Below are 21642 nucleotides of genomic sequence, written 5' to 3'. Positions count from 1 at the left end.
GAGACCAAATCTTTATCTTCTTTAGAAAAAAAACAAAACCATTAAGCCAGGGACCAAAATCTTCAGTAACAGCAAAGTGGAAGTCTAAGATCAAACTAAAATTTAATAGGTTAGGAACAAGAAAAAGAAAAATAATGGAAGTTGCACAATGTCCACAACTGATCAGTATTTGATTTTATTTTAATAATTTGAAAATTGAGTTTCTTGTTACTAAATACATTTAACATACTTTGAGCAAGGAGAACAATCTTGATGAATGGATGGGGTCATTGCTACACTTTCTTTTTTTTTTTTTTTTTTTTTGGTTGTGGGAGAGAAAGAGTAAAGGGTTTGTGTAAATTTATTGATGATGATAGGTGGATGGCTCCAGATGTTTGCTTTAGGGTCTGATTTATGTTTTAATTTACGGTGTAGCAAAAAGAGTGTTTGAGTGAGGAGGTGTTGGAGAGAGCAAGGAACCGTGTTTAGAGAGAATAAGTACAAGCGTCAATTTGGTCATTCATTATCCATAATCTCTCAAGACATTGGGATAAAAGGAAAAAAATATTATAAATGATAATAATTATAAATAAAAAAATTCTAATTAAGATATTTTAAAATTTTAACTTGAGGATAAATAAATTGGATTCACTTATCCTTAACTTAAAAAGTTAAAGACATCCTCATCAGATCTTCTTTGATTATATGTATAAATATATATATATATATATATTTGAATTACAAGACTACCCTCAACTTTTGTTTTTACACGTAGAGTGATCAATTGCCCATGCCTGGCATGTCTATAAATTCTGAGAGCTACGACAGCCCCTTCACCATTCAGCAACAAAGCACCATAGCACTTCGAGCTTTTCCAAATCCAATTTGTCATCAAGATGAAAAGTTTCTTTGCTCTCCTAGCCTTCTCTTCACTTCTTCTGGTAAGCATCACAAGGTCATATTTTTGTCAATACTGTGTCACTAAAAGGAGTCTAATCCGTATATGATAAAAACATTTAGCTATAAACATAAAAATTATCATTAAAATATGTATTTGTGGCCAAAAGAATCTAAGATATAAGGCTTAAAACATATGTATCACTAAAAGCTACAAAATTTGTTACTAAACCTTTTTTTCTAATGGTGCTATGTGATAAACTGGCTAGAAACAAATTTTCATGATATTAACTAGTATGCTAGTCAACTTGGAAAGAATTACTAGACATTTTTCTTAAGTTGATATTTAATGATGAAAACACATATTTGCCCTTCTTCATGACCTTCTCATATTACTTATTCTGGTAAGCATTTCTCCTATGCTACGAATCCAATTCCCTGAAAATAGCATGATGAAATGGGAAATATATGATTTATTCATATACATTATGCTTTTGATTTTATTGAGAAAAAATATTAATGATTTGTTTACTTTGATCATTACTCTTATATATTTTATTACAGTTGTCAAGCATTGTCATAGCAAGGAAAGAGCCTGTTGAATATGTGAAGACTGTAGTGGAGCAAGTAGCCAAAGATCTTTCTATTGATCCATCGTCCCGATGGCCCATATACCATGGTAACCAAAATGGACAATCTGTCGATCCATTGTCCCGGTGGCCCATATACCATGGTAACCAAGATCAACAATCTGTCGATCCTTTGTCTCGGTGGCCCATATACAATGGTAACCAAAATGGACAATCTGTCGATCCTTCGTCCCGATGGCCCATATATCATGGACAATCTGTCGATCCTTCGTCTCGGTGGCCCATATACCATGGTAACCAAAATGGACAATCTGTCGATCCATCGTCCCGGTGGCCCATATACCATGGTAACCAAAATGGACAATCTGTCGATCCATCGTCCCGGTGGCCCATATACCATGGTAACCAAAATGGACAATCTGTCGATCCATCGTCCTGGTGGCCCATATACCAAAATGGACAATTTGTCGATCCATCATCCAAGTGGCCCATATATCATGGTAACCAAAATAGACAATCTGTCGATCCATCGTCCAGGTGGCCCATATATCATGGTAACCAAAATAGACAATCTGTCGATCCATCGTCTTGGTGGCCCATATACCAAAATGGACAATCTGTCGATCCATCGTCCAGGTGGCCTATAGATCATGGTAACCAAAATCACTACTAGAATCGAGCTGATACACGACGCAAGTACTGCGTCGCACTAAATAAACAGCGACGCATTTGACTGAGTCGCCAAATGTCTTGTCGCGAAATATATAAGATAACAGGCGACGTATAATAACAGTCGCCTAATAATACATTTTAGCGACGCACATTATATTTTTAGCGACTCATACAGTGATGTACTTATAGCGACTAATAAAATAGCGACTCTTTATAATAAAGTCGCTAATAAATTTTTAGCGACAGTTGTGTGATTAGTCGCCAAATAATTATGTCGCTAAAAATTCTTCCTGAATAGCGACTCATTCATTTTTAGCGACACATTTTGTTTGTCGCCTATTTAGCGACGCTTTAGTTTTGGCGACACATTTTGTTTGTCGCCTATTTAGCGACTCTTTAGTTTTTGCGACACATTTTGTTTGTCGCCTATTTAGCGACACTTTATTTTTTGCGACATATTTTGTTTGTCGCCTATTTAGCGACACTTTAATTTTTGCGACGCATTATTTGAGTCTCTCTTTTAACGACGTTATATTTTTAGCGACTATTTTTTAGTGTCTCTAAAATAGCGTCTCATGAATTTTTAGCGACGCCGTTTTGCATCTATGTAGCGACGTATTAGGTTTAGCGACAAATTTTGTGGATCGGTTTTTTAACGACCCGTAACAATTAGCGAGGAGTTTTTAGTGTCGCCATATTAGCGACCGTTTATATTTTAGCGACATATTATAAGAGTCGCATATTTATTAATTTTTAGCGACTCTTTGACCTATTTAGCGACGTATACAACTATATATTTATGTCGCTAAAAATTATATGAGTCGCCAAATTGATCTTATTATATGTCGTTATATATTTTAGGCGACTTTTAGTTATATTCATAAACCGCCATTTCTTTTATTTTTTAGATTTATCTTCATAAAAATTTATTAAAATATAAAATTAATTATAATAGCAAAAAACCCAAACTAACTTCGTCCAAAATAATTAAAATATAAAATTTAAAATAAATACTTGTTCATAACAAAACAATAATCAATATAATTAAATATCATCTCATTGACATACATATGCATACTTATTGAGATGGAAGTTGATGTACTCTAGTTGACGATATTACGCCCTCATACTGCATATGGAAAAATAAAAAATTTTGTTAGCACTGACGCAAAATAAATTAATAAAAACTTAATCATAATTAATAAATTAAATTGTAATTTGGCAAACGAAAATTTAATGAATATTTACCTTCTTAAGGTTTGGCGTGGCACATATTCTCCTAATTAAAGTGGATAACACATAAGAAAAAAACACACAATGAATAAATAAATATTACTTAAAATATAATTATAAGTTAATAAATATACGTACCAATTTATTTAGAAGATATTGTTTATCCATATCCCCTCACAGTCATTACGAACATAGCCACTCTCACATTCATCCTCATTATCATTTTCATCAACACTTGGCAATTGTATGGCAAATGGATTGTGAGCCATTGTAGTATCGCCAAGAACATCTTCTTCAACCAATTCTTCTTCAACCAAAGTACAATGTCGTGGTGGAGTTAAAACAATAGACCATCTCGAGTCAAGTTGATCTTCAACATAAAATATTTGTTGAACTTGTGAAGCCATGATGAATGGGTCAGATTTATATCCAATTTTACTAAAGTTAACACATGTAAACCCCATCTCATCAACTTTCACACCACTGCTGTCAACCCAATCACACTTGAACACTGGAATTCGAAACATAGTGTAATCGACGTCCCAAATCTCTCTTATGATCCCATAGTATGTCATCTCGGCTAAAATTGGGTTATTATCCTTAGCACTAGCAAAATGCTCACTTTTGGCAATAACTTTGACACCACTATTCTGGGTGACCCTCTTATTATCCATATTTAGAGTGTTAAATCTAACCCCTCTAATGACATATCCTTCATGTTTCGTTACCACCCATTGCGGACCATGGGCTAACCATCGTAATGTTTCAGACACTGTGTGGTTAGGTTGACTTCGCTCTTGTGCAATCTAGTCAATAGAAAAATATGAAAATTTAAAGCTAAAACAATTATATTATATATTGAATATTTAACTTTCCCATACCTTATCACGTAACCAGTACGGAAATGTACGTTTGTGTTCGTCTTGAAACCATTTTGCTTTTTTTCCTCGATTTTTTTTGCTTGACTTCAAGACTTCAAAATGAATACTAAAACAAATAAAAGTTGTTGTAATTAATAAAAATATATCCAACATATGAACTTATCGATGCCTATTAATATATTCAAAATATCAACTAAATTATACATGTTGATATATATATATATATATATATTAAAAATATATATCAACTATTTTATACATTAACATGTATATACGCACCTGACATACGGTTCCACTTCTGGTGTATTCAAAAGTATATATCTATGAACTTGCTCCCAAAGTTGTTGATCAATTGATTGATTTTTTCCACCTTTAAATGGGGCGCCAACATCATCCTTATCATTTAACTTTTGATATCTACCAATTGGGTTTCCAACTGCATCTAATCCTCTCTGAAATTCACTACAAAACTCAATCACTTCTTCACATATGTAACCCTCGGCAATACAACCTTCTGGTCGATTTTTGTTTCGAACATAACTTTTCAATACTTTCATGTACCTCTCAAACGGGTACATCCACCTGAAATGTACTGGTCCACACAATCTTACCTCTCGAACCAAATGTACAGTTAGATGAACCATTACATCAAAAAATGATGGTGGAAAGAATTTCTCTAAAAGGCACAAAGTTTCGACAAGATCATTTTGAATATTTTCCAATTCAGCAACAATGATAGACTTCTTGCAAATTGCATTGAAGAAAAAACAAAGTCTTGCAATTGCATGTCTCACATGTTTAGGAAGGATTGCACGAATTGCAAGAGGCAAGAGTTGTTGCATCAATGTATGACAATCATGAGATTTCAATCCTACCATCTTTAAGTCCTCCATTGAAACAAGATTCCTAAAGTTTGAAGAATAACCATCTGGAACCTTTAAGTCCGCTAAACACTTACAAAACAATTTCTTCTCATGCTTTGATAATGTATAGCAGGCCGGTGGTAGGAAAGTTCGATTACCTTGAGGCTTAGGGGCCAAGTCTTTCCGCAAACCCATTTCTTGTAAATCTAACCGAGCATTAACTCCGTCCTTCGTCTTACCAGGAATATTGAGCAATGTACCATATATGCTCTCACAAACATTTTTCTCAATATGCATGACATCTAAATTATGTCGCACATGGAGAAATTTCCAATATTCCAATTCAAAAAAAATGGACTTCCTCTTCCAACATTCTTCAGAATCAACAGTCCTTTTCCTCTTGTGTGAGTTATCAAATCTCATTGCATTAAGCTTATCTAATATTTCTTCTCCAGTCAACGGTTTTGGAGGCACTCCAAATTCTTGAAATCCATTGAAAGCCTTCTTTTGCCTTCTATATTGATGATTTGGAGGAAGAAATCTTCTATGCCCGGTAAAACTCATTTTTTTTCCATGCTTTAGCCTTGTAGCAAAAGTATTTTCACTGCAAATTGGACAAGCATAATATCCCTTCACCGCATGACCGGACAAGTTACCATAAGCTGGGAAATCATTTATTGTCCATAGCAACACTGCCTTCAACGTGAATTTCTCCTGACGGTAAGCATCGAAGACCGTAACACCCTCATTCCACAACCACTGCAGGTCTTCAACTAACGGCTCCATGTATACATCAATTTGATTTCCTGGTTGCTTCGGTCCAGAAATTAGAAGACTTAACATCATAAATTTCCGCTTCATACACAACCAAGGAGGAAGATTATACACAACCGTCATCACAGGCCAACAACTATACCTACTACTCAACATATTATGTGGATTAACTCCATCGGCCGCGATCCCAAGTCTCAAATTCCTATCTTCGGATGCAAAGTTTGGCCATAAACGATCAACCAACTTCCAAGATGGAGAATCCGCAGGGTGTTGCATTTTCCCTGTCTTAACCTTTCTCCCATTGGCATGCCATGTCAAATTCTTAGCTGTTTCAACACTACGAAACATTCGTTTAAAACGCGGAATAATAGGAAAGTACCATAAAACTTTATTTGGAATATTGCTAGCAACTCCATTCTTATCAATTTTCCATCTAGCAGATCCACATTTAGGACATTCATTAAGGTCCACATATTCCTTCCTAAACAGAATACAACTTTTAGGACATGCATGAATCTTGATGTACTCCATTCCCAAAGCACTCAAAGTCTTCTTAACATTGTACATGGAGGTTGGCAACACATTGTCATTTGGCAACATCTGGGATAACAATTGCAACAGTACATCAAAGCTCTTATCAGAATATCCATATCTTACCTTTAAGTTGTATAATTTAACCAAAGCAGACAACTTGGTAAATTTGGTACAACCTAGGTACAAAGGTTTCTCCGCATCCTCCAATAAGGTAGCAAATTCATTAGGATCATTATCAAAAGTTTCTAATGCAGCACGGGTCATGTCTAAGCTATTGAAAGCCACGTCTTCCTTACTACTACTATCATTTTCATTATATTCTACATTAATATTCCCAAAATGAGAAGATGGTCTAATACCATCAGCACATGACTCACCATGCCAAATCCATCGCCGATAGTTGACATCAAACCCATTCCAATATATATGGCCTTTAATATCCCTAATAGTATGGATTTTCATATTCCCGCATTGCATGCAAGGACACCGTATGGCATTACAATCATTGGCATTCTCCATGCTAAATTTCAAAAATTCACTCAACCCCTTAGCAAAATCGCTTGAGGTTCTATCCTTCGTTATCCACGATTTATCCATTTCCCTACCAATCTAATTAAACAGAACAATATCAAACAATATCATAAAAAAAAATTGAGACAAAACAAGATTAAGAAAACCCATCGCAAACAAATTATCGACAAAAGCAAGATTAAGAAACCCATCGAAGCAAGATTAAGAAAACCCATTGCAAACAAATTATCGACAAAAGCAAGATTAAGAAAACCCATCTCAAACAAATTATCGACAAAAGCAAGATTAAGAAACCCATTGAAGCAAGATTAAAAAAACCCATCGCAAACAAATTATCCACAAAAGCGAGATTAAGAAAACTCATCGCAAACAAATTATTGACAAAAGCAAAATTAAGAAAACCCATCGAAAACAAATTATCCACAAAAACAAGATTAAGAAAACCCAACGAACCGAACCTTTGGGTATAATGAATAAATAAATAAAAAATAACCCAATCCACCACATGTCACCGCCAATCATAAAGCGAAAAGAAACTCACCGAAACCATGGAGACGAAGAAAGAATAATCCAAGCTAACCACGAGGGAGACGAAGAAAGAAGAATCCAAGCTAACCACGAGGTTGACGAAGAAAGAAGAATCCACGAAGAAAGAAATCCAACTTCCAGATAGCAATGCAAGCAAATGGAAAATTAAACACGAAATATCCCACTCTTCAAGTCTTTTTTAGATTGCTTCCAATTCTAACACCTATTATGAAGTGTACTAACCCATATTTTGTGAAAAGAAATGGTATTCAAAATCCCGCGTAAATTTTGAAAGCGCGCCAAAAATTTTAAGAAATTGGATAAACAGGCGACATATTCAGATAAACTGTGTCGCTAAAGGATAAACAGTTTCATAGACGCTCTTTTTTTAATTCGTTTAAAACAAATAAGTTTCTCCAAGTACTGTTTATTTACTTCTTAAACTTTTGGCAATAATTCTAAAATGGTAATTTTACATTTAAAAAGGCATATGATCTAGCGACTCATTGATCTAACTTTTAATTTTAGTAATAGGCGACACATAAGCAGTATTATGCGTCGCCTTATATCTCTTTTTTTTTTCATATATTTTTTTCAAACCTTCATTTTTAACAATTTGATTTTGTTGGAGCATCAAATAACCAGTGAAGATATTTAAACAAGATAAAAAGAGTTTTTTTTTCTAATTTTAGTAATAGGCGACGCATAATCATGCTTATGCGTCGCCTAATACCCTATTTTTTTTTAACAATTGGATTTTAGTTGAGCATCAAATAACCAGTGAAGATATTTAAACAAGATCAAGAGAGTTTTTTTTTTTTGTTTGAATTTTAGTAATAGGCGACGCATAACGATGCTTATGCGTCGCCTAATACCCTATATATATATTTTTTAAACCTTCATTTTTAACAATTTGATTTTGTTGGAGCATCAAATAACCAGTGAAGATATTTAAACAAGATAAAGAGAGTTTTTTTTTTTTTTGAATTTTAGTAATAGGCGACGCATAATCATGCTTATGCGTCGCCTCATACCCTATTTTTTTTTTAAACCTTCATTTTTAACAATTGGATTTTAGTTGAGCATCAAATAACCAGTGAAGATATTTAAACAAGATCAAGAGAGTTTTTTTTTTTTGTTTGAATTTTAGTAATAGGCGACGCATAACCATGCTTATGCGTCGCCTAATACCCTATATATATTTTTTTTAAACCTTCATTTTTAACAATTTGATTTTGTTGGAGCATCAAATAACCAGTGAAGATATTTAAACAAGATAAAGAGAATTTTTTTTTTTTTTTGAATTTTAGTAATAGGCGACGCATAATCATGATTATGCGTCGCCTAATACCCTATATATATATATATATATATATATATATTTTTTTTTTTAAACCTTCATTTTTAACAATTGGATTTTCTTCCAGCATCAAATAACCAGTGAAGATATTTAAACAAGATCAAGAGAGTTTTTTTTTTTTTTTGAATTTTAGTAATAGGCGACGCATAACCATGATTATGCGTCGCCTAATACCCTATATATATATTTTTTAAACCTTCATTTTTAACAATTGGATTTTAGCTGAGCATGAAATAACCAGTGAAGATATTGAAACAATATAAAGAGAGGTTTTTTTTTTTTTTTTTTTTAATTTAGGGTTTAGGCGACGCATAATCAGTATTATGCGTCGCCTAATACCCCTTTTTTTTTTTTCTTCTTTCAAAAAAACCATGGTTTTTAACAATTTGATTTTCTTCCATCATTAAATAAGCAGTGAAAATATTTAAACAACATAAATGAGTTTTGTTTTTTTATTTTTTTAATCAATCTGATTTTATCCCTGCATCAAATAACCAGTTAAAAGATTTAAACTAGTTAGAGAAGGTGTTTTTTTTAAAATCTTCCTGTTTAACAATTTGATTTTCTTCCAGCATCAAATGACCAGTGAAAATATTTAAAGATGATAAACAGAGTTTGTTTTTTTTTTTTTGAATTTTAGTAATAGGCGACGCATAACCATGATTATGCGTCGCCTAATACCCTATATATATATATTTTTTAAACCTTCATTTTTAACAATTGGATTTTAGCTGAGCATGAAATAACCAGTGAAGATATTGAAACAATATAAAGAGAGGTTTTTTTTTTTTTTTTTTTTTTTTTTTTTTTTTTTTAAATTTAGGGTTTAGGCGACGCATAAGCAGTATTATGCGTCGCCTAATACCTTTTTTTTTTTTTTCTTCTTTCAAAAAAACCATGGTTTTTAACAATTTGATTTTCTTCCATCATCAAATAAGCAGTGAAAATATTTAAACAACATAAATGAGTTTTGTTTTTTTATTTTTTTAATCAATCTGATTTTATCCCTGCATCAAATAACGAGTTAAAAGATTTAAACTAGTTAGAGAAGGTGTTTTTTTTAAAATCTTCCTGTTTAACAATTTGATTTTCTTCCAGCATCAAATGACCAGTGAAAATATTTAAAGATGATAAACAGAGTTTGTTTTTTTTTTTTTTGAATTTTAGTAATAGGCGACGCATAACCATGATTATGCGTCGCCTAATACCCTATATATATATATTTTTTAAACCTTCATTTTTAACAATTGGATTTTAGCTGAGCATGAAATAACTAGTGAAGATATTGAAATAATATAAAGAGAGGTTTTTTTTTTTTTTTTTTTTTTTTTTTTTTTTTTTTTTTTTAAATTTAGGGTTTAGGCGACGCATAAGCAGTATTATGCGTCGCCTAGTACTCTTTTTTTTTTTTTCTTTCAAAAAAACCACGGTTTTTAACAATTTGATTTTCTTACATCATCAAATAAGCAGTGAAAATATTTAAACAACATAAATGAGTTTTATTTTTTTATTTTTTTAATCAATCTGATTTTATCCCTGCATCAAATAACCAGTTAAAAGATTTAAACTAGTTAGAGAAGGTGTTTTTTTTAAAATCTTCCTGTTTCACAATACTAGACGTCGCCATATATCAAGAAACTTTTTGGTAAAAATTTATTAAAAAAATCAAAAAAATTAAATCACTGTGAAGCAGCTATAACATTTTCACTTTTTATTTAAAGTGGAAACAAATCAGAAAAACACCAAAAAAAAAGTTTTTCACAATATTAGGCGACGCATAATGGTATTTATGCGTCGCCATATATAAATAAAATATTTGCTAAAAATTTATTTGACAAAACAAAAAAAAAATCACTGTGAAGCAGCTATAACATTTTCACTTTTTATTTAAAGTTGAAACAAATCAAAAAGACACAAAAAAAAAAAAATTTCACAATAATAGGCGACGCATAATGGTATTTATGCGTCGCCATATATCAATAACATATTTGCTAAAAATGTATTTGAGAAAACAAAAAAAAAAAAAAAATCACTGTGAAGCAGCTATAACATTTTCACTTGTTATTTAAAGTTGAAAGAAATCAACTGTTTAATACTTACTAAAAATTTCAAAAAAAATTTATGATAATAGACTAATAGGCGACCCGCAATTCTTCTTGTCTCCTGATATCATTAATAAATCTTTTAAAATATTTTTTTCAAAAAAAAAAATGTCATGCTGCTTAAACATTTTCACTTGTTATTTAAAGTTAAAAGAATATCAACTGTTTAATACTTAGAAAAAACAACAAAAAATATAAATTTTTTCCCTAATGGGCGACGCATAATAGTGTATACGTCGCCTTATATCAATAAAATATTTTCCCAAATATTTAAACATTTTCACTTGTTATTTAAATTTGAAAGAACATCAACTATTACATACTTAAAAAAACGCAAAACAAAAAAAAAAGAAAAAAACAATGTTACACTAATAGGCGACGCATAACTATGTTTATTCAGCGACTCTAAATATTATGCGTCGTGTGTGTTTGTTTCTCGCGACTTCTCGACGACACCTTTTTTTTTATGCGTCGTCGATTGGTCGAATTTTTACTGACGTATTAACCTCAGAGTCGCGGTATTATTTTTTTAGACGCATTTTTCTCGTAGCGTCGCTAATAATGTGTCGCTAGAGCTTATTTTTCGCGTAGTGAATGGACAATCTGTCGATCCATCGTCCAGGTGGCCTATATATCATGGTAACCAAAATGGACAATCTGTCGATCCATCGTCCAAGTGGCCCATATACCATGGTAACCAAAATGGTGACCAAAACTCTAAGGCCAATGAAGAAGGTGCTGCCAAAAGTGCTTCTACTGACCAATAAATTGTAGAAGCAGGTGATAAGAAAAATCAAACTTCAAAGGAAAATCCTATAAAGAGATATAATAAAAAATAACGGATTGTAGTTTGAAGTTTGTGAATGCCTTTATATGGCAAATTGTAGAGGCTATGACCTTGAATGATGTATCTTCTATGTTTGTACTGTTATTCTTCTCGTTGTCTATGTATGCTATTTCGTAGTTAAATAAATTTTTATGGCTTGTTTCATATCTGCATCCTTCTCCAGTTTTACATGAATGGTTTGAAACTTAAGTGTTAAGTTTATGAACCTTAACAACAAGCTAGAGTTTATGATCTCTGTCCTCCTGGCCCGCTTCTCCCTCTTTCTATGAATCTTGGTTTTACTGCCGAGAGCTCCGTATGGGAAGGATGAGAGGCAATTCCAAGGCTTACACTGTGAGCAACTATAAGCTTCTTGAAAAGGCCGGATATGTTGCCAGCCCTACGGTTTAGACAGCAATCTATCTTCCTTCCAATGAAGCTGTCGTTGTCAAGTGCTTGGATCTCGATCGCTGCGATAGTAATCTGGTTACCTGCTTATTATTATTTTCTTTCTCTCTATAATTATTATTTCTTTTTTTTTCCTCAGAGTTTTTCATTTTGATTCAAAATTTTGACTTTAGCTAGATCTTGGTTTTGTTTTGGAATTGGATTTTTTGGAATTCGAATTCTCTTTGATTTGTTCGGTTCCATATGCTGAGTTTGCATAGGGGTAGAGGGTCATTTATCTTGGCGTGTTTATGTCTAACATCTTTGGTGATTATTCAGCGTTCAAAGTAGTTTATTTACTTATTTATTTTCTGCCTTGGCCTCTAAGGAGTCTAAAGTAATTGGGTCCAGGCGCATGGGATGGGAAATTTGGGTGTGAAACATAATGAGGAGTACTGTAGGTCCTTGTATGGTGAAATCACTCACAAGGCTTTGCCGTTTTGATGCTGTTGGCACTCTTCTTGTTCACATGGCTAAACTGTCCTCGGTCTTATATTTTCACTTTATTTTTTATTTTGATATTGTAGCTTCTTCGTAACTTTTATTTATTTATTTTTTGGTAACGTAATTATATGCTGATTGTGTATTTGATGTTTATGTAGCTACTAAAGGAGCATTTTAGGCAAGAAGGCTGGTATTTGGATTTCTCAGTATGTGAGGCTCATACTATATTTTTATTTATCTTTTTCTTGTATCTAGCTGGAAACATAAACCATCATGTTTGAATGTTTGCTTTTCATGCTTATGTTAAGAATGTGATCTTGGCGTTGACACATGCAAATTTATTTGAGTTTTGAAGGTCCCTTCCTAGATATTCTAGATGGATAAAGTCCTACTGCTCTGTCTCTAAATTATTGAGATATTAATTCTATCTTCTAGGAATTATCTTCATTATAATTTTAGTGCTTCTTTGTTGTGATTGTAAGTTTTACCAGTTCAATTTTCCGAGAACGTTTATTTAACATCGAAAGAGATAATGGCAACTATATTATATGTGATTATGTTGAAATTGTAATACAAAAATATTGAAGTTATTATAGACCATAAGTGCTTTTTTGTACATTGTTCTCATGCTTGCGATGGTAGGATCGTGTTTACTGGATGCATATTATTCCAACATATGTGTGTCTCTTTGTTCTACATCATGATTAATCGAGTGGTATTTGTCCATTCCGAATCATTCTTACATCGAGATACCTGAGCCAAGACAATTTCCTCATGGATTTAGGAAGGCGTGCAAATCAGGTATGTGGAAAATATTTTAAAATTGGAATGTTCTTTCACATTCTACAGGGCATTCCTTGATACCTGCTTCCTCATGGGTTTATATCACTGACTTTGGTCTTGCTAAAAAATATAAAGATGCTTCAACTCGTCAACATATTCCTTTGAGGTGAGTCCTCTTTTATTGTTGATATTGTATAATTTCCTTGGTACAATAAGAGGTTTAAAGGCTGAAAGCTGGTTGCTTTGCTATCCTTTTCTAAGATGATGCAGCCTATTCCTGTTCTTTTTGTTTGTTTTAATTATGATAATATGCATGCTACATACTCATTGTTTAATATATGACTAATGTGCCATCGCTGGTTTCTAATATATGACTAATGTATCATTGTTGGTTACTTGGGCGCATCATCTTTTAAATTATTCAATATATATGTATATATCCCAGTAACATATCAAACCTTTTTCTGCGTACCGATTTGATATTTGAAAAAAGAAAGTTAACAATCATTTAAAAAGCTTCATACTTTGTCCATGCACTCTTATTAGTTTCTGAACTTTTCCTTGTAATAATGGCAAAAAATGCCTTATAGGAGTTTAAATGATGGGCTTGTTTTATTATTTCGAGAATTTCCCTTTTTATGTTGTTCATTACGGAATCTCTTTTAATACCCATCTTGGCATTTAGATTAGCTTTTCTTTTTGTCACTAGGACTTTCTGTTTATTAATGGCGTAATATGATAGGATCCATCCCAGGAACCCTCTCAAGGTCTCGTAGGTGGTCCAGCCTAGTGAAGTTCCACTAGACAATCCCTAGAGCTTATCCAATGGAACCTCACTTAAAACATGGACAACCGAAAACAAGCAATATCAATAATGCTTCAATATATATATAAATAAATCCACAACAGCACAAAGTCCACAATCGGCCTATTATACCACAAGCGATAACTACACACATAAGTAATATGGTCTCTACGGAGTCCAAAATATAGATCAGAGCATTTGAAGAGTGTTAACAATATTTCAAACTACAAATAGGTAATAAACGAGTCCAGAATGATAAAGGTAAGATAAAGAAAAGATAAGTACTGCTGCTGTTATGGAAAAATGAAGTGACAAGCTGAGCATAAGGTAGAGTACTACTAACTACCTGAAATAAAGAAAAGATAAGTACTGCTGCCGTTATGGAAAAATGAAGTGACAAGCTGAGCATAAGGTAGAGTACTACTAACTACCTGAATCTAGGGGAACGGATTTAAAACAAATAAAATGTGAGATAAAGAAATCTTAGTGAATTGCATAGCATAATAGAAAATAACAATTTATTTTTATAAAACTTTCTCTCAAGACCTCTCGTTCCACTCGTTTGAAAAGTTGCCTATTTAAAAATAATTTCTTAAAATCCAAACTATAAACCATGAGATACATCCACCTCATAACCCTTAATATACGAAAGGTATCGTGGAAATAATAAACTATCGAGACGTACCCAACCTCACAGTCCATGGCAATAATAAACCGTCAAGTGAAACCAAAGCACCATGGCAGTAATAAACCGTCGGGATAAACCCAACCTCACGGTCCGTGACAATAATAAATAGTTGGATGAAACCAACCTCAGGGTACCGTGGCAAAATGCACGCTATAAATACTGATCCAAGACACTGGTACTGTATGGTACATCAATTCAAATAACTAATATAGTATCCTTAAAACAATCTAGTAAGATCATACATACTTTTCCAAACAATACTGTATCATAAATCATAATTTTATTTTTAATTTCAACCGCTTATTTAAATATTTCAAAATTTTCAAATCATCATTTCATACTAAATCAGAAATATCACAGTGAAATATATTCACTATAAACTAATTTTAAGCACATAAAATTATAAAATATTTGTACATGCTTTCTCAAATAAATTATTTTCTGAAATGATTTAAAATTTCAATTCAAATACCAAGATATTTAAACACCACAAGTTCATTATGAACTCATTAGAATTGAAAACCATTTAAAATATTGTCAAACGTCACATATAATGATAACATATATATGTAAAAATATATATATATATATATATATATATATATATATATATATATATATATTTATATATGCGTAAACCAAACATTTCAATCAAATTGTATATACGTAAAATATTTAAAACACATATATATTATACCATGTATCCAAAACATTTTAAAATCATATAACCACTTACAGTACTATAGATGCTTACTCCTGCTCCTCTGCAGGATCGCTTTTAGGCTAAACTCGAGCACCTGTAATATAATAACATAATTCTCAGGCTCCAATGACTAACCAAAGACATTGGTGTGCACCAAATGTCTTAGAATTGTTTTTATAATTATAAAATTACATAAATTGGATATCGACCGGTCCAATTATACAGAGTACCCTGAGGACCCAGTACCCAAAATTGGGGATTTTCACCCGAAGACTAATCCTTCAAAATTGAACATTCTAATGGGTCCTAATAATATCTAATTTCACTAATCCAACTCAAATTTTGACCAATTTAACCAATTTTGTCCAAATACAGTCCCAATTTATTCGGTATTTAACTAATTAATCCAAAAATTAAAAAATTACCAAACGACATCCAAAATTTACAAAATTTATATCAACGGAAATCTCAAGAGACAAGGAACCTAGTGGTATACTCACCTCGATCCAAAAGTTCCTCCGGTGCCCGAAAAACTTAGTTGAAGTTTGACCGAACTTCTCGTTATCGTATCTCTCAAAAGATGAATCTAGGAAAAAGAGGCACGGAAATGAGTTCACAGGGTCCAAAAATGGTAGGATAGGTGTATGGGTTGGCCTAGAATAGCCGGAAAACATGAAAATCCAAAGACCCACCTCACCGGCTACTGCGAGTTTCGCTGGCCAGATCTGAGCCCATCCGGCTGCCATATGCCATGAAATTTCACGGTCGAGCTCATTGCCGTGTGGGCTTTCTCCTAGGCTGGTGCGTGTAGATGGTGTCTTGCTGGAATGGGCAAAAACAGCAGTGACCCGAGTTGACGATAAACGAGTTCGAAACGATCCAGTTCAGACCCGCGGGTCTGGGGAGGAATTTCTTAGGGTTTGGGGGACAAAATGAATATTTTGGGATTTATTTCTTGTTTGACATGCTTCCCGAGGATTATATAGAGCATTGTGTCAGGACCCGTCCAAAATTCCTTACCAGAACCCTAGATAAGCCTTGATCCCAGGAAAAACCTATCGAACCCTCCAAAGAAAAATCCGCCAGCATCTCCTCTAAGGGCTGGACTTACATTAAAATTCCCTACATAGAAAACATGCTTCTAAATAACCACCTTATTCATCCCACCTCACTACAATTTATTTCTACAAGTTTTTAGCATTTCAAATAAATAACAGAGAATCAGTGCACAATTAAAGAAATAAACGTCCAAAATAGTATACAAAGCTTTATCAAGATACGATTAAATATGTACTTTAATACAACAAAAGATTAAAGAAACAATACAAGATAGTGAAGAAAAGTAAGTAAGGCTCCTTGAACTTTCAGCAACGAACAAGACATCGAACTCGCTTTCGGACAATCAACATCTACTAACTTGGGCCTAGGGAAACGGAATTTAAAAACATGAGATGCTAATCATCTCAGTGAGTGACCCTAACTACGACACAATTATAATAATAATCATAATATACGATAAGATGAATTTGATTAATTAAATAATAAATAATAAAATAAATAATAAATTTCACTCAGTTGGAAAAATTTCCCTTTTAAAACATTTTCACAAAATCCAATATTTATATGCCCTAAAAATCAAGGATTTATTAATTAAATATATTGTAAACAAAATACAATTATTTAAAGATCTAACCTTAATATTAATTTCAATAACAATTATTAAATTGTAACACATTGTCATAAATAGAATAAAATAAATCACAATAAAATTTATATTAGAAATAATCAAGGAATATTAAATAAATGGAATGCAATAATTTAAAATGCACATAAAAAACAAATAATAATTTAGAACTCAAAATTTATATTGAAAACACTTTAAAAACCAATTATTAATTTATAATAAGATATCATTAGACAAAATAAAATAAAATCATAAATAAACTTGTATTAAAGAAATTTGGCATAAAAACAAAAATAAATCCAATATATAAATTATCAAATTTATTAATTAAATCAATGAAATAATCAAAGAAACATTTTATTTAAATTTAAACCTCAACCTGAGATAGATATCGAAATATAAATAAAATTCATGTTAAAACCTAAATTTAAAATAAATAATAAAAACATGAATAAAATGCATTTAAATAATCAGATCTAAAATAAGTAGAAATAGCCATTTAATTAATAAAAGAAATACTTAAATCAATTTAACATCTATTTAAAATAAATGGTAAAAATATAATAAAATCCTTTTTTTTTAAGTGTCAAATCAATTTAAATAATAAAATCAAGGTAAATGCATTTTTAAAACATCAATTGAAATAAATGATAAAAACATAATTAAATACATTTTTATTTTTGAATACTCTTTTAAAAACATTATTATTTTAGAAATCACATCCACCTGCTCGCTAACCACATTCACATGCACACTAATCATATCCATACATAATACAAAACACTAGTACTGTATGGTGCATCTAAATCATAAAATTAGTATATTTTTCAAATCTCATAATACCACTGGATTTAAAGATCTCTTTTCAATCCATATTTCTTTACACCATCATCATAAATCCATCACATTAAAATCCATCCTCATAATCTCATTGATGCAAACATATCAAGTTTCCAGTGGCATAAAATCAATCCATAATATCTAAATGCAGGGTTAATTACATTGAGTACCCTCGAGATTTCTCTTAATTACAACCAGGTACCTTCCATGTTTCCATAGTTACATTGCACATCTTCAAGGTTTCCCTTAATTACAACCGGATACTTTTATATTTTCATAATTACATTGCACACCCTCGAGGTTTTTCCCTTGATTACAACCGAATATCTTTATGTTTCCATAATTACATCCGCCTCCTTTCTAACAAAACTTCATCCATAAAAATATACTCTCTCTCTTATGTGGCAGTTAAAATTTTATTAATTGTCCCTTATATATTACTTAAACGTGGATTTTGATTGATTTGAAAAATAAAATTTTTTTAACTTGAAAATGTTGAAGCCTAATGGATAGTAAGTATAAGAATAACTACCAAGTTTTAATGGCACTTTCTGAAATGTTTAAAACATAATTTTTATGTTTTCTAATTTTTGATTTTTTTTAAATTTTTTTTTCAAAATTTATTTTTGAAAATAAGTGGCAAAACAAGTTACTATCTATTGGGCTTCAACCTTTTCAAATTAAAAAAAAATTTATTTTTCAAATCAATCAAAATTCATGTTTAATTAATATATACAAGAGACAATTAAATAAAATTTTAACTACCATAGAAGAGAAAGAGTATATTTTTATGGATGAAACTTTGTCAGAAGCGAGACAGATGTAATTATAGAAACATGAAAGTACCTAGTTGTAATTAAGGAAAAAATCTCGAGGGTGTGTAATGTAATTATGGAAATATAAAGGTATCCGATTGTAATTAAGAAAAACGAGGGTGTGCAATGTAATTATGGAAACATAGAAGGTATCTTGTTTTAATTAAGAAAAATCTCGAGGGTGCTCAATGTAATTAACCCCTAAATGCATAAAAATATTTTTGAAGCATAATACTTTAAAACAATATTTTTCTCCAATCCTCAAAATCAATTTAAATCAACATATCCTTAAAACCATGTAAAATTCATACATAATTAAATTCCACAATTCCTCAATACCACAAAATAATTTCCACAATTATTTCAATGCATAATAAATTTAAATAATTATTTTTCGTCGAATCCGTAAAATCAATATATATTAAAAATAATATTAAAACCACATGAAATTCATATATTCTTAAAATCATGTAAACGCATTTATTATGCATTATAAAATCAACATCAAACTCAACAATAATTTATTAAAAACCTTAAATCATAATTTCTTAAAAATCAAGATATGATTTTTAGGCAACATATATTTTTATTTCATCCCAATTTGGCATCATAAATTCGATAGAAGTTTTTATTAAAAGTTCAACACATAAAACATATTTTTTTCCAAATAACCAATTAACACAAAATATATATAATTTTACATCCTAAAATAATTTTGAAGGTGGGTCACTCACCTCGAGCACACCATTAAATCGAGATCCTCCATAGGATCGATTCCATAGTTCACACGTACTCCTAGAACATTGATAATACACAAACCGATTAAAAATATATTTTAATCCAATAAATTATACACGGTTATCCAGAGAATTTAACACAAATATTAACCAAAATTTGCAAATGAGGTACCTATAGAAAGCTAATGAGACAAGGAATACATTACCAACCTCCATCGAGCTCAAAGCCGCTGGAATTGATCAAAAAATGAATGGAAAGTTCCAGCCAAACACTTCCCTCCTCGTATCTCACAACCGGCTTAGAATTTGGGCAAATGGAGGCCAATTTTGGAACCAAGGCATCGAAAACTAGAAGGCCGGATTAACCACACGATCGGTGGCCGTCGGAAAACCAACCAACCAGCATCACACCGGCCGTGGGCTTTGGGTGCCAATCCTAATGTGCTTGCCCCCCAATTGGTCAGAGACTAGGCCACTGGCGTCGCCTAGCTGTGGGCTCTCAAGCCCATCGGCACGTGTCACTGTCCGGCCAGTGAAACACGGCCAACCGGCTGGTCAAAGGAGATAGGGGGAGAGAGTCAAAGGAAAGGGAGAGGAAGAGAGGTCTCTGTGTGTGTTTCTTGTCTCTGTCGGGCTCAGGAAGAAGGAGAAGAAAAGAAGAAAAAGAAAAGTGTTTCTCCACGTGGGGGAGAAAAAGAAAAAGAAAATAAATATATATAAATATTAAAATATTAATATTCTAATAACAAAATAATATAATATTTAGTTATGGCTGACACGTGGCACTTTTATAATATTACACGTGTCGCATCCCATTTGGTGACACATTACACAAATTGTTCATACGTTTAAAAAGAATATTAAAATAATATGGTATTTGAAAAAATTTTGCAGGTCCATAACTTTCAAACGGTAGCTCCATTTTCGACGTGCTACTAGTCTACGGACTTGGGTCGATGTGTACTTCACAACGGTGCCTTGGTCAACCTATAATTCTCACCGAGTCAAAAAGTCAAAATTTCACCCTTCTCGGTCCATGATGATCAAACCCGGTCAACTTGATAAATTTTCGGCGTACTTCGAGGTGGGGTGTTACAATTGGATCACTAATAGAAAAAAACTTGGGACTGGTTGGATACTGATATAAAATTGATGCTTAAAACTTCTTAGAACCATAACTTTTTATCCATAACTTAGAATTTGGCGTACTGCCAGTTTATGAATTCGTATTGACAACCTCTACACAATGGTACATCAGTCAAACCAAAATCTTAACCATTGAAAAAGTCAAATTTAGACTCACATACTGTTCACATGGTCAAATCTGGTCAAACTTGTATAACATGTACATTTTGGTACGGATTGTTACATAAGTAGTATAAACTAGGTGGAGAATTCTATATGTAAGCCTTTCTATGGGCTTGCTATGTGTTTGGAAAATGCAATTGAATCTGAGATCGAATCTGTTTAAGACTCACTAATGTTGACCATACACAATCATATATTAAGATACTATTTCTGCTTCTTACAAGCTTTGGTGGTCATTTATACCAGATTTTTGTGTTTTTATTTACCATGAAGATCTTGTTGTAATCCTCTAATCACAAAAAATACAGAAAACCAACAAAGAAAATAAAAAAAGATAAAACACAAAATATTGAGAAAAAAAAACTTTTCTAAAAATTCTCTCTGGAGTCTCTAAAAAGATACCTAATGCACCATATAATATACCAGTGGTATCAAATAGTACTCAGCATTTCAAGTACTACTCAGATGGAGATGTTAAATTGAGAACCCTGTAATTGGTCACCTTGGCATCCCAAGGCACCAATTGCTAATAACTTGCCACGGCTTAACTAGTCGTCCTTCAACCAAGAGACAGGGTGGCTGATGCTATCACAGCAAAATACCTACCTACCATCTCTC

General features: G+C 32.1%; 1 protein-coding gene across 1 annotated transcript; it reads left to right on the top strand.

Moving 5' to 3' along the window:
- The first annotated feature begins 764 nt into the window (after positions 1-764).
- Positions 765-11935, top strand: LOC132805389 (uncharacterized). The gene is made up of 3 exons (XM_060820204.1): positions 765-920; positions 1441-2102; positions 11567-11935. Exons 1-3 carry the CDS (start codon positions 876-878, stop codon positions 11709-11711), a joined length of 852 nt encoding a protein of 283 aa, XP_060676187.1. The 5' UTR covers positions 765-875; the 3' UTR covers positions 11712-11935.
- The last annotated feature ends 9707 nt before the right edge of the window (positions 11936-21642 follow it).

Source organism: Ziziphus jujuba, chromosome 9, assembly GCF_031755915.1.
Source record: "Ziziphus jujuba cultivar Dongzao chromosome 9, ASM3175591v1".
Lineage (NCBI taxonomy): Eukaryota > Viridiplantae > Streptophyta > Magnoliopsida > Rosales > Rhamnaceae > Ziziphus > Ziziphus jujuba.
This window is presented reverse-complemented; position numbering and strand designations above follow the sequence as displayed.